Below are 14,497 nucleotides of genomic sequence, written 5' to 3' on the forward strand. Positions count from 1 at the left end.
CCCAACCCCTAGCCCCCTCAGTCCTGATGAAAGGTTTATGCCCGAAACATTGTTCCTCGGATGCTGCCTGACCTGCTGTACCTTTCCAGCACGATACTCTCGCCTCTGATCTCCAGCATCTGCAGTCCTCACTTTCTCCTGTTCTCTTACCATTCTTCCTGTGTAGCAGGCCTTCACTCCATTCTCAGAAATACTACATTCACTTGGTTCTATTCTTAAATACAGCTTAACAAATCAGAGATGAAGCATCACCAACAGGATCCTCCCTGAAGTCTCACAAGGACACAACATTTGCATCCCCCTCATTTTCATCTGCCTACCTCTAGGTAACATGATTTGCAGATATAAGGGCAGCATTTAGAAGTATGTTAATGATATAGAGCTCTAACTTTCCACCTCATCTCTCGACCAAACCTCCGAATCAGTGTTTTCATATTGCTTGTAGGGCAACATACTAGAAATTCTAACCCTGTTTAGATTCCTTCCTGGCCTTGCCAGTCCCCATCAATATAAACCTCTCCAGTCTGACAGGCCCTTCCACAACTGCCATTCCACCCACTTGGGCTTCTGGTGCATCCCCCCTTTCCTTTATTCTAAGAGTCAGTCATGCCTTCAGATGTCCAGGTCTCAAATGAAATTCTGTCCACAAACCCCTCTAATAGGTTACATCTTTTACATTCTTGACAACTGTCAGTAAATGTATCTTTAACCAAAATGGCTGGTTCCGCTGATACCTCTTCCTGTGAAGCATCTTTGATGTGACGTGTTTTCCATACCACAGGGGCTGTGAATGAACAAATATTGTTGCTATCTACTGTGTTGGGGAGGGAACCAGTTAGAGGTTAGCTTTCTAGTGCTAAGCAGCTAGCAGAAGGACTGGGGAAACAGGTATGTATGTGTGAAGATGAAGAACCAGGTATGTGAATAAGTGGGGTAATATTTATATGTGTGGTTTCTTTTATTGTAGCTTTTGGCTGAGTACGTCCTACTCTTAAGAAGAACTTCTACATGTAGAATTGATTTGGAGAATGCCTTTATGACCTTGGATCATTCTTAAGTGCTTTTGGCCAATGACATACTTTTAGAGTATTCTCACTGTTATAATGCAGGAAGCTTCGTTACCCATTTGCACACAGCCAGGTCCACAAACATTGATGAGATGCATGCCTAAATAGTGTGTTTTAGTGACTTTAGTTATGGGATTAACATTGGTCTGGACACTAAGGAGATTCCATCACTCTTTTTTTTTGAATAGTGCCAAGGTTGTTTTGTTTACGTATAGAGAGAGCAGACAGGGACTTGGGTTAACATTGCATCTGAAAGACGGGGACCTCTAACAGAGCATTCTCTATTAGTATTGCGCTTAAGCCTGGAATACCAATACAATGGTCCTATCCTTGACTGGATTCCTATGGGAAGCACTGTGTAGACATAATTTATTCCATTGTGGACACCAAAGGGAGGAGAAATGGTTAGTATGAAACTTCCTAAAGACTACACATGCAATGTATCCTAGTTGAAGAAGATATGTGAAAATGCATAAGTCCTGAAAAGGTGGGTGGGCAAATTGGAAGGGGAGAGACAGGAAACCTCAGAAAACACACTCTTGATAGCAATTATCTTTAACAAATGTATCAAGCAAAAGAAAGGATACACTGTTTCAGTATCATATTGTGACTCATTATTGTTTAACACAAAACTTATGTCTCAGCGTCAGTCAGTAGGTCCCACATGGTTTCTATCTCAGCAATTTTATGAATGCCTGATGTGATGACACACTGCTGTGGTATTCTGGTTTAATCCTTATCCCTAGCTTTCCAAAATTAGGTATTTGAAAATGTAGGAAAATGAAAAGCAAGAGATTTCTTTTCAAAAAGAAAGGAAATCAAATTAGAAAAAGATGTAAAGCACAAAAAAGATAAAGAATGTCATACTTTCACAACAATTGAAACAAACACTTTGGAAAACTGCTACTGAAAAGGAATTAATTTTTGAGCTACTCACCTGCATTAAAGAGAGGATCCTTGGGCTTGCTGTGAAAGAAATAATATTAGACTGAATCTCTACACCATTAGTATCTCTTACATTAGATTGCTTATAATAACAGCATAATTACTTTTCTAGTCCAAAAAAAAGTCGAAAAAATGAGTTGGAACTCCCCTTAAAGCTGTCACAACACCACTGGCAGGCTATCATCCACAGTACATGGGACACTTAGTCAATTCAGCTACTTGTAGCTCATCAAGCACAGAAGTGCAAAAGATACCAGATTCAGCTGGCCTTCACAATAGGGGTGCCACAGTGGCTCTGTGGTTAGCACTGCTGCCTCACAGTGCCAGAGACCTGGGTTTGATTCCCACCTCAGGTAACTGTCTGTGTGGAGTTTGCAGATTCTGCGTGGGTTTTCTCTAAGTTCTCCGGTTTCCTTTCACAATCCAAAGATGTGCAGGTCAGATGAATTGGCCATGCTAAATTGTCCATATGTTAGGTGCATTAGTCAGGGGTAAGTATAAAGTAGGGGAATGGGTCTGGATGGGCTACTCTTCAGAGGGTCGGTGTGGACTTGTTGGGCCATTCTGTAGGTAATCTAATCTATTGACATGATGTCAAATTAATTCAACAACTATTGGTCACCCTGCATCAATCTATCAGCATTATCTACTCAAGATGATCACATAGTAGCCACTGAGCTGAATCTTGGAGGATGGTGTGTCCAGTACCTGCCAGAGTGAAATGCTGGTTGAGAGCTCACCCGTGAAAAAGTCATCTGCTGCACAGCCATTTCATGGTGTGTTAAGTCTCTGTTGAGACCTTCACCTTTATTTGAAGTGTATAGTCCACCTTAGAGAGTTACCAGCCATTCCAACGGACCTATATTCCCAACATGGTCTGAATGATAAACATTGCTGGGACTACAGCCAGTTCACAAAGAGGAGGAAGTTTGGAAGTTGCATTGCAGTTTAATCTGGGGTATTGTGGGACTTGGCTAGCTGACTCCAAAAATGGGCAAAAGGAGGTGGAGTGTAAAGAGGTGGGGAATGTCTCCAATAGGCATAGAGGACCACCAGAAAGAAGGGTCCCACCTTCTTGCTTGACACCCCACTCACACACAAAAATTTGACCCAGCTTTGTCTGGGTCTCACCATGCCACAGAGAGGATAGTGATGGGAGCAAGACAGGGCTCTGAAGTGGTCATTAATTAGCTACCTAAAGGCCTCAAGAGCAAGTGTTTTTTTTTAGATTACATTACAGTGTGGAAACAGGCCCTTCGGCCCAACAAGTCCACACCGACCCGCCGAAGCGAAACCAATCGATACCCCTACATTTACCCCTTACCTAGCACTAGGGGAATTTAGTATAGCCAATTCACCTGACCCTGCACATCTTTGGACTGTGGGAGGAAACCGGAGCACCCGGAGGAAACCCACGCAGACACGGGGAGAACATGCAAACTCCACACAGTCAGTCGCCTGAGTCGGGAATTGAACCCGGGTCTCAGGCGCTGTGAGGCAGCAGTGCTAACCACTGTGCCACCGTGCCGCCCACTAAGTGTTGTTCAACACTTCCACCAGTCCCTTCAAACAAGCTGGCAGAGGGCCACAAAATCCAGACTATTGAAACCTGAAATCAACCTTTATTTAGTGGCCCTATAAATTCAAGTCATTTCATAACAATTCAAACTTCACAGATGTAAATTAACACTCTTTACTGTTACTTTTGAGAAAACATATTTCAAATTTTCCTCCTGTCTGAGTAATACCCCATGGTGCTGCACAAGAGAGTAATAAATCCTCTCATGTCAATAGGTTTACTTCAGATTGCGCTCTTTGAGCTCGAAGGAAGTGGTGTTTTTCTCCCCAGCTTACGCTACCTTACTATGGAAGCTAGGAAGTCACAAATAACATGTGAATCTTTTTTTTTCATGAATTAAGACAATTAAACCTCAGTTTAGTATTACAGGTGGAGCAAGAATGTGAGAAACTATAAATAAGCACTTTCGTTTACCTGTCGCTGGTTTTTTTCCCACTGGAACCACTGCTAGTTGAGCCAGTGCGGGTCCTGCTGTTCTTTGACTCTCCAAAGCTTTCTCTACGTGCAACAGATGACACTCGCTCAGAAGAGTTGCTTCTCTTCACAGAACTGCATTTAAAAATATGGCTCATTAGCTGAAACTTTAATGTCTGTGCTGCAGTTGTATTTAGTTGAGAACCAGCTTCTCATTTCAAATGCAGTGTTCTCCAATGATACAGCAGCTTTCTTCAGATTTTACTTCAAGGTAATGTAAATATACTACAGTTAAGGAAAAACTGAATATATTAAAAGCCTACATCTTAAATACCAAGAAACCAAGTTGTCAAGGTTGTTCTTATTGGAGGTAAAAACAATGACTGCAGATGCTAGAAACCAGATTCTGGATTAGTGGTGCTGGAAAAGCACAGCAGTTCAGGCAGCATCCGAGGAGCAGTAAAATCGACGTTTCGGGCAAAAGCCCTTCATCAGGAATACAGGCCGAGTGCCTGAAGGGTGGAGAGATAAATGAGAGGAGGGTGAGGGTGGGGAGAAAGTAGCATTGAGTACAATAGGTGAGTGGGGGTGGGGATGAAGGTGATAGGTCAGGGAGGAGGATGGGGGAAGGTAGCAAAGAGTACAATGGGTGGATGGGGGTGGGATGAAGGTGATAGGTCAGAGAGGAGGGTGGAGTGGATAGGTGGAAAAGAAGATAGGCAGGTAGGACAGGTCATGGGGATGGTGCTGAGCTGGAAGTTTGGAACTGGAGTGAGGTGGGGGAAGGGGAAATGAGGAAACTGTTGAAGTCCACATTGATGCCCTGGGGTTGAAGTGTTCCGAGGCGGAAGATGAGGCGTTCTTCCTCCAGGCATGGGGTGGTGAGGGAGCGGCGGTGAAGGAGGCCCAGGACCTCCATGTCCTTGGCAGAGTGGGAGGGGGAGTTGAAATGTTGGGCCACAGGGCGGTGTGATTGATTGGTGCGGGTGTCCCGGAGATGTTCCCTAAAGCGCTCTGCTAGGAGGCGTCCAGTCTCCCCAATGTAGAGGAGACCGCATTGGGAGCAACGGATACAATAAATGATATTGGTGGATGTGCAGGTAAAACTTTGATGGATGTGGAAGGCTCCTTTAGGGCCTTGGATGGCGGTGAGGGAGGAGGTGTGGGCACAGGTTTTACAGCTCCTGCGGTGGCACGGGAAGGTGCCAGGATGGGAGAGTGGGTTGTAGGGGGGCGTGGACCTGACCAGGTAGTCATGGAGGGAACGGTCTTTGCGGAAGGCGGAGAGGGGTGGGGAGGGAAATATATCCCTGGTGGTGGGGTCCGTTTGAAGGTGGCGGAAATATCGGCGGATGATTTGGTTTATGCAAAGGTTGGTAGGGTGGAAGGTAAGCACCAGGGGCGTTCAGTCCTTGTTACGGTTGGAGGGGTGGGGTCTGAGGGCGGAGGTGCAGGATGTGGACAAGATGCGTTGGAGGGCATCTTTAACCACGTGGGAAGGGAAATTGTGGTCTCTAAAGAAGGAGGCTATCCAGTGTGTTCTGTGGTGGAACTAGTCCTCCTGGGAGCAGATACGGCGGAGGCGGAGGAATTGGGAATATGGGATGGCATTTTTGCAAAGGTAGGGTGGGAAGAGGTGTAATCCAGGTAGCTGTGGGAGTCGGTGGGTTATTTTATTGGAGCAAAGGAGACAAAGAGATTTGATAGAGGTGCATAAGATTATAGGAGAAAGTGAGGACTGCAGATGCTGGAGATCAGAGCTGAAAATGTGTTGCTGGAAAAGTGCAGCAGGTCAGGCAGCATCCAAGGAACAGGAGAATCGACGTTTCGGGCATGAGCCTGATTCCTGAAGAAGGGCTCATGCCCGAAACGTCGATTCTCCTGCTCCTTGGATGCTGCCTGACCTGCTGTGCATAAGATTATGACAGGTTTAGATAAGGTAGACATAGAAAAGCTGATGGTGCAAGGATGACGGGCCACAGATTTAACGTTTTGAGGAAGAGAGTTAGTGGGGATGTGAGGAGAAACCTTTTTTAACATGGCAAGTAGCAATGATCTCCCTACTAATGAGGGTGTTGGAAGCATGCAAGAAATAAAATGGCAGAGTTGTACAGAAAGAACAGGAGAATGTGACTGAATGGACTGCTTTACAGAGAGTCAGCATGGAGTCAATGAATGGTCTCCTTCTGTGCCATAATGACTCCAGTCTTTAAGAATTGAGGATATTCTGTGCATTTCTCTAAGGTAGTGGATAATTTTCCAATTTGTTTTACTACTTATTCAGCGTCTATTTGAAAAGTAAAAAAAAAATCTGCCCCGATGTTAATATTCATTTCAAAAGGGCTAGAATACAAGAGTAGAAACATACTGCTGAGTCTGTATAGGACTCTGGTCAGACCATATTTGGAATATTGTGAGCAGCTTTGGGCCCCATTTCTAAGGAAGATGTGTTGGTGTTGGAGAGAAGACCCAGAGGAGGTTTACAAGAATGATCCTGGGAATGAAGGGCTTGTCTTAGGAGGAACGATTGAGGACTGTACTTGATGGACTTTCGAAGGATGAGTGGGGGTCTGATTGAAACTTGCAGAATATTGAGCAGCCTGGATATAATGGACTTACAGAAGCTACTTCCACTAGGAGGAGAGTCTAGAATGCGAGGGCACAGCCTCAGAGTGAAGGGGTTACCCTATTGAGATGAGGAGGAATTCCTTCAGCCAGAAGGTGGTGAATCTGTGAACTCATTGCCGCAGAGGGGCTGTGGAGGGCCAAGTCATTGAGTGTATTTAAGACAGAGATGGATAAGTCCTTGATTAATAAGGGAATCAAGGGTTACGGAAAGAAGGCAGGAGAATGGGGTTAAGAAACATGTCAGCCATGATCCAATGGTGAAGCAGACTCAATGGGCCTAATGGTTTGATTCTGTTCCTGTAACTTATGATTTTTTGGGGGAATCCTGTTCTATTTTTCAATCATAGGATTCCTTCTTAAATTTGCAGTATTAAATCAATGCTGGTTATACACGACTAGCACAGAATAATATGTATAGATGATCCAACTGATTGAACATCGGATGTTCATTTTCTCTACATCTTCCTTGGAATTCTAGCCTTTTTTTGAATATGGCAGCTCTGAAATTATCTTGGCAGCTGAAATGGGTTTTTAGAATTGATTCTAATCTTGCCTTATTTACTGATTGTATTGATGTTGGGAAAATAAATGGTTTTTACTGGAATTTCCATTTGTATCTTATTATTATCAAAGGAGGATGATAAAGTACATGACATTCTTCGTTGCCAGCCGTCTACTGGGAATTAAATAATATTTACCCTCAACACACCACAGAACTATCTGTGCTGAGACACAATCTTTTATTTTAGCTCTGCCACATGCATTTGTGGAGACATTTCTGTTCCTACAGAAATCTTTACCACCCACAAATAATTCCTTGCTGAATGTAAAATTGTTCAGACAAAGTAAAGAAACTAAAGGAATACATTAGTGGGCTTGTCAAGATAGATGAGAATGCAGAAAGCTTGTTTCCCCTTGTGAGAGTTTTAGACCAGATGCAGGATAAGAGGTAGTTCATTTAATTAGGAGACGAGGAGAAATTTCTTCTGTCATAGTGTTGTGAATCTGTGGGATTCTTTATCACAGTTGCCTGTAGACATTGGGTCATTAAGTATATTCAAGGCTGAGATAGATTTTTAACCAGTACAGGAATCGAGGATTATGGGAAAAAGGCAGAAAACGGAAGTTCTAGATTATCAGATCAATCGTGGTGTCATTGAAAAGCAGAGCAGACTTGATGGGCTGAATAGCCTACTTCTGCATCTACTTTTTCTGATCATATGGTTTTATGAGTCATGTCATAGTTGAAACATTTTCTTTTTATTTGTGGTTCAAATTCAAGCCGGAATACAGATTGAAATATATCTCTACAAGGGTGCTCAAAAATATTAACCTTAATTTACATAGTATATTTAATGTAGAAACAAAACTTCCCAAGGTTCTTCACAGGGAGAAAACCTGACACCAAACCAAAGGCAATGGCACTCACTAGGTCAGGCTATAAGACGATACGCAAAGGTAGAAAGGTGGTGCAGGCAAGGAAGGAATACTGGAGTTTAGAGATTAGCTGTTGAAGGCCCACCCAGTAAAGAGCTCCCCAGCAGAGCCCAGTGTTGGTGGAAAGCCAATTACTTGGAGGGTTGCAGGGTTGGAGCAGATTGCAAATGTGGAGGTTGTGAGGCTATGGAGGATTTTGAAAACAAAGGATGAGAATTTTAAATTTGAGGTTTTTGTGGAATGTGTACGGACGCTTGATCAAGGGCCTAAAAGGGTGGCACAGTGGCTGAGTGGTTAGCACTGCTGCCTCACAGTGCCAGGGGCCTGGGTTCGATTCCAAATTTGGGCAACTGTCTACGTGGAGTTTGCATGCTCTCTCCATGCTGCGTGGGTTTCCTCCAGGTGCTCTGAATGTCTCCCACAAACCAAAAACATCCAGGTTAGGTGGATTGGCCATGCTAAATTGCATTGTAATGACCGAGGATGTGCAGGCTAGGAGGATTAGCCATGGGAAATGCTGGGTTACAAGGATGGGGGTGGGGGGTGCTGGGTTTAAGTGGGATGCTTGTCAGAGGGTCAGTGCAGATTTGATGGGCCAAATGCCTGCTTTCTAAAGCATATGGGTTCTACAATTCTAAATGGCACAAGTTAAAAAGAATAAAGCAGGTTATATTTCATTTCTGAATCACACTAAACTTGAAGTCTCACTGAAACATGTTTCTTTTTAAATCAGAGATTGCTATTCAATCAAAGATTGATTATTTTTTAAATCAGTGATGTTATTATCCACCCCTGGAGTAGCTGCAACTTGAACCTGAGACTCCACAGGCCAGAGAAGGGACACTATCACTGTGCCACAAGGACCCTTCAAACATGTTGGAAGAGATTTAGAAATTGGAATCAAATGGTAGTCCACGAAGAACAATACTTTGGGTCCGGGATGTAGTTTTGGGTCCAAAGGAAAAGTGCTTAATTTGAATCTGAAACATGCAACAGCTGTCTGCAGGAAACATTTCATGCTCATGATGAGGACAAAATGTGAAAAAGTTACATTCCAAAGGCCTGAAGAACACAAAGGTATTGAAAATAAAGAAAACTGGAAAATTGTCCTCTGTCTTATTCATGGATCCATAAACTAATAATGTAAAAGGTGAAATAGCCATAGTCGTTCCGGGACCACAGGGCTGCTCTGAGACAGATGACTGATGGTGGTTTAATCTGAAGGTCACCGTGCTTCAGGAGAGGGGTGAGGTTGAGAAGGAGGGACCTTCAAGGTAATCTCAGCCATTACAGCAATTGAACCCAATTGTTGGAGTTATTCTGCGTTGCAAACCAGCTGTCCAGGCAAATGGACTAACTGACCCCCTAGAAACTGAGCAAGTTACTTAGAGTTACACAGAATTTTTAGGGATTCACAAAAAAACAGTTTACTTGGCCCAAATTCTGACATGAAGACATCACTTGAGCATCCTCCCATCCTTGCTTATTTATTAGCATCATCCTCTATTTCTTCTCCTCCATATTCTTATACAGCTTTCTCTCAAATACATCAAATACTCCCTGCGATAATGAGTTCCACATTCTCACCAGTCTCTAGTTTAATTTTTTTTTCTGAACTGTCCATCTGATTTCTTTGTGACTAGTTCACATCAGCAGCATCTAGCTTTTTTCTCTTCCCCTTAAGTGGAAATATTCTCTCTGTGTCTACTCTCCTCGATAAAAATCAACTCACAACTTATTAGTTACAAGAGAAAAGCGAACAAGCCCGGTCATCTTTTTGAAACAGGCATACCTTACAGTTCTGGTATCATCCGTATAATCTTTTTGCTCCCTCTCCAAAGCATTTTTTAAAAATATTATGACCACCAGAACAACACATGGCATTCCAGAAATGGTTTTCTGGAGAAAAATTAGAATATAAGTAGTGAAAGAGAAAAGTTGTATGGAAGAGGAAAATAAATATTTGTGAATAAGAAAAACAAATTTAAACTGGTTTAGAAAACTGCAGCATGGATCTGTGGAAAAGAAAGAATTTCCATTTTTCAATATGGCAATATTGTGCAATATTCACCTCAATTCACTTTTTGAAATGTCAACAACAGTTCACGACATCAATTGAAGATACATTTTATTTTCGTCACTTTCAGCACTTGTATCCTGCCCCAGATATCCTAAGGTTTCCAAAAGTTACCACCAAAACTACATAGACAACAAAGCATTTTCTTTCAATCTTTTGGAGCTATTTAGAGAAATGGGATGACAACAATATTTTCTTTGCAGATTCTGATGATATATGAGAAAGAATATTACTACCTTGTGTGCATGGGTTACTCTTGACCACAGAGATAACGTTCAAACATCATTATCTGATTATTACTTCCAACTAATTTACCTAAGAATCTGAGAGTGCCTACAGAGTATGAAATCATGAAGTTTATTTAGTCATTTGTTAACTTTATTTTTCGCAGCTCCAATATTAGCTGATGAAACACAAAAACCTGTGAGAAATTCAATTTCCTGATATTCAAAAAAGCTTTATAGCCAATAATTCGCTGGTTAGTGAAACAAAGGGAGGTTTTTTTTAGATTAGATTCTCTACAGTGTGGAAACAGGCCCTTCGGTCCAACTAGTCCACACCAACCCTCTGAAGAGTAACCCACCCAGACCCATTCCCCCTAACTAATGCACCTAACTCTATGGGCAATTTAGCATGACCAATTCACCTAACCTGCACATCTTTGGACTGTGGGAGGAAACCAGAGCACCGGGAGGAAACCCACGCACACATGGGTAGAAACTCCACACAGACAGTCGCCCGAGGCTGGAATCGAACCCAGGTCCCTGGCACTGTGAGGCAGCAATGCTAACCACTGAGCCACCATGCCACCCCTTATTAACAACATTAGTAAAAACAATTTGAAAACCCAGAATAACATTTAGTAAAACTTCCAACAATTGGACTTTAGCTTTAAATTGCTGAGAGTTGTATTTTTCTAACACGAAGCAAATACTACAGCTTCTATGAATGGAATTATCCAAACAAATGAATAATGGACCAGAGTAGATTCAATTGAAGAAGGGCCTGTGCCCGAAACGTCGAATCTCCTGTTCCCTGGATGCTGCCTGACCTGCTGTGCTGTTCCAGCAATAAAGTTTCAACTTTGATCTCCAGCATCTGCAGACCTCACTTTCTCCTCAATTGAATTGTGTGCTTGTATTAAAAAAATACAAAGCAATCCATTTTTCATGTAAAGAAGAAACAGCTGCCTATTTAACAGAAACCTTTCTAATTGCTTGCATTCACGTCTGTATCTACAGCCTACTTAGTTTTACCTTTGGGAAGTGCCTCATGCTGATTTTCATAGCTCAGGAAGGAAACATTACTTCTCACTTAATGGTGAGAATAATTTTGAAAGTAGCAAATGGCCTCTAACAATGACTAATGTTCAGAATCCCTGTGTATGAGTGGAAATAAGTATTGACTGCTGCATCATTCAATAACCTAAAGAAATGAAATATTACACATATATGAGATCCAGTTTAAGCAGATAAATTTATTGAGGAATAAACATCTGCCCCTGAGATAACAAAAGGAATACTTTGGATTCATCATCAGAACCCATAGTAGGATGCTGTCTGATCGATAAACCATAAGATTCAGGTTAAAGAAGACAAATGCCCTCTTCCAATGTAGAATGGTTCTGATATAGGAAGATACTATTTGAGGGAATTGCTTGATTAGTGTGACCTTTTTTCCCCATGAGTTCTATTCAGCATAAACAACACACATACAATTAACATTGCTAACTTGCTAAAATGCCAAATAAAATGCCAAACAAAATGCCATTCCTGAAGAAGGGCTCATGCCCGAAACATCGATTCTCCTGCTCCTTGGATGCTGCCTGACCTGCTGCGCTTTTCCAGCAACACATTTTCAGCTCTGATCTCCAGCATCTGCAGTCCTCACTTTCTCCTAAAATGCCAATTAGTCCTGAAAAGCTCGTTTTAACACCTTTATTCATTCCAGTCAACTTTTCATTAAATTATTCCAGCTATAATAGAGGCCCCTTTCTTTCCCAAACATAATTACTGAATTTGTTTAGTTATCTAAACAAAGGTGTCAGTAAGTATGGAAAGCAAGGTATATATCACAGCAGAGCGCTCTATTCAAGTTTCTATTTCAATTTAGTTTAAGGTAGCCTCACCTTTTGGCAGTTTTAGTCAGTTTAGACATACTAGTCAGACACCTTTGCTTTCTACATCCAGAAATGAGATGCGATTTGGAATGAGAAGAAAATGAACAAAAATAAAAAGACAAAAAAGAAGAAAAGCTTATGAAAACACACATCATGTAGGTGAAAACAATTATAAATGTTACTCAAAACTGTTGTAAATTGGTGATAGCTCAGTACACCAGTCTAGATAAAATCAGATACAAACATTGTTGGTGAAACGTTACAATACCATGTAGATTTTAAAACACTCCAACTGAGTTAAATACTTTATTGAAAATACATGTCTCACTTCTTTTAATATATATGTCTATTATGAATATGATTATGCACAGTGACTGGAAAAGCAGTAGTATTATTGTAATGCAACAGAACTACTAACTGAAAAGCCCAAATTAAAGTATTTGAGACATGGGTTTGAATCCCAGCACGACAGATACTGAACCTTATATTTATTTACAAATCTGAAAGAGAAACTAGTCGGTGTAAAACCCATTTGGTTCACTGATGTCCTTTTATGGAAGGAAATCTGTCATCCTTACTTTGGTAGGTCTATATTAGATTAGATTATTTACAGTGTGGAAACAGGCCCCTCGGCCCAACAAGTCCACACCGACCCTCCGAAGCGCACCCACCCAGATCCATTCCCCTACATCTACCTAACACTACGGGCAATTTAGCATGGCCAATTCACCTAACCTGCACGTTTTGGGACTGTGAGAGGAAATCGGAGCACCCTGAGGAAACCCACGCAGATACGGGGAGAATGTGCAAACTCCACACAGTCAGTCGCCTAAGGCGGGATTTGAACCTGGGTCTCCGGCGCTGTGAGGCAGCAGTGCTAACCACTGGGACAATATATCTAAGAAAATATATCTAAAAATACCCTTTGTACCGAGACACCTAGATCCATCTCCATCTCAGAGCTCTGCAACTTCTCACCATTCAGATCAAATGCTTCCTGCTGAAATGGGTTAAGTTCATGTTTTTCTACATTACACTCTATTTAACAAATCTTTTGCCCTCTCAGTTAAAATATTTATATCTCTCCTTTTCTCAGGCCTTCTTTTCACAACAACTTTACAAAATGCCTTCAGTAGTTAGAAAAGTTTGTAATGTATGGCATGATGTCAGATCTGGTATAGCTAGTTGCTCTCTGGTCAGCTCCAGAACATGCTGTTCTCAAAAACCATGAAAACATTGCAGTCATAGAGTTTTACAGCAATGGAAACAGGCTGTTATGCCCACTGTGTTGGTATTGATCATCAAACATCATCTATTCTAATCCTATTTTCCAGCATCTGCACTATATCCTTGTATGCTATGGCATTTCAAGTGTTCATCGAAATAGCTTTTAAATATCAATGATTCCCACCTCAACCACCTTTTTAGGCAATCGGTTCTAGATAGCCCCAACTCTTGGGGTGAAAGCATTTTCTTTATCAAATCCCCGCTAAACTTCCAGCTCCTTACGTTTAAATTGTGCCCCCATAAACATGCCACTATTCAGCTCATTTGATTAGCCAATCTGCATCATCCTGTAGTCCTCCTTGCTATTTATCACATTCTATGAACTCCGCATCACCGCTACCCTTGCCCGTCTGACTTTTATGGTCTGTATGTAGATTAAGATCCTCCATGATTCTTGCTTTACTTTTCTCTCAAGGTCCCATTCTTTCTTATTTTACACTCCATCCTCCCATGTGGTTACTGTTCAGGGGTCCAATACACCACTTCCATAATTACTTCTAGCCTTATGATTTATCATTAGTACCCAAACCACTTTGACATTCTGGTTTACTGAACTTAGGTCAGCCCTCTCTGTTGTGCAAATGTTCATGAATTAATAGAGTCACCATTCTACTTTTTCCTAGCTTCCTGTCCTTCCTAATTATCTGTACCCTTCAATTCTGGTCTCAATCCATGCCATCCTTCCAGCCATATTTCTGCAATGGCTACCAGATCGTACTTAATGATTTCTATCTGAGCTATCAGCTCAGTTTTGTTCTGAATGCTGTATTCATTTAAAGTGATGCACAAGCAATGTAGGGGGTGATGTCAGGGGTAAAAAAAGGTATAAAATACTCTGTCCAGAAATATGATGGAGGCAGGTTCAATTGAGGCATTAAAGAAAGTATTGGATGATTTTGTGAATAAACATGATGTGCAAAGATGCAGGAAAAAGGCAGGAGGTT

At 41.8% G+C, this 14,497-nt stretch overlaps 1 protein-coding gene across 10 annotated transcripts in view; it reads right to left on the reverse strand.

Moving 5' to 3' along the window:
- Positions 1–14,497, reverse strand: part of LOC122553527 (echinoderm microtubule-associated protein-like 1) — a 291,564-nt gene that overhangs the window by 66,516 nt on the left and 210,551 nt on the right. For 6 of the 10 annotated variants that reach the window (XM_043697435.2, XM_043697438.2, XM_087989779.1 and 3 more), the window contains 3 exons: positions 12,276–12,326; positions 4,006–4,140; positions 2,005–2,033 (listed from right to left, as the gene is read on the reverse strand). In XM_043697435.2, the coding sequence (XP_043553370.1) occupies positions 2,005–2,033; positions 4,006–4,140; positions 12,276–12,326 (215 nt within the window). Of the gene's footprint in view, positions 1–2,004; positions 2,034–4,005; positions 4,141–12,275; positions 12,327–14,497 lie in introns of those variants that run through there. The other 4 variants (XM_087989780.1, XM_043697436.2, XM_043697444.2 and 1 more) reach the window with 2 other exon arrangements.

This window comes from Chiloscyllium plagiosum, unplaced genomic scaffold (assembly GCF_037043375.1).
Source record: "Chiloscyllium plagiosum isolate Xiang-an unplaced genomic scaffold, Cpla_swu_hap1 HiC_scaffold_8, whole genome shotgun sequence".
Classification (NCBI taxonomy): domain Eukaryota; kingdom Metazoa; phylum Chordata; class Chondrichthyes; order Orectolobiformes; family Hemiscylliidae; genus Chiloscyllium; species Chiloscyllium plagiosum.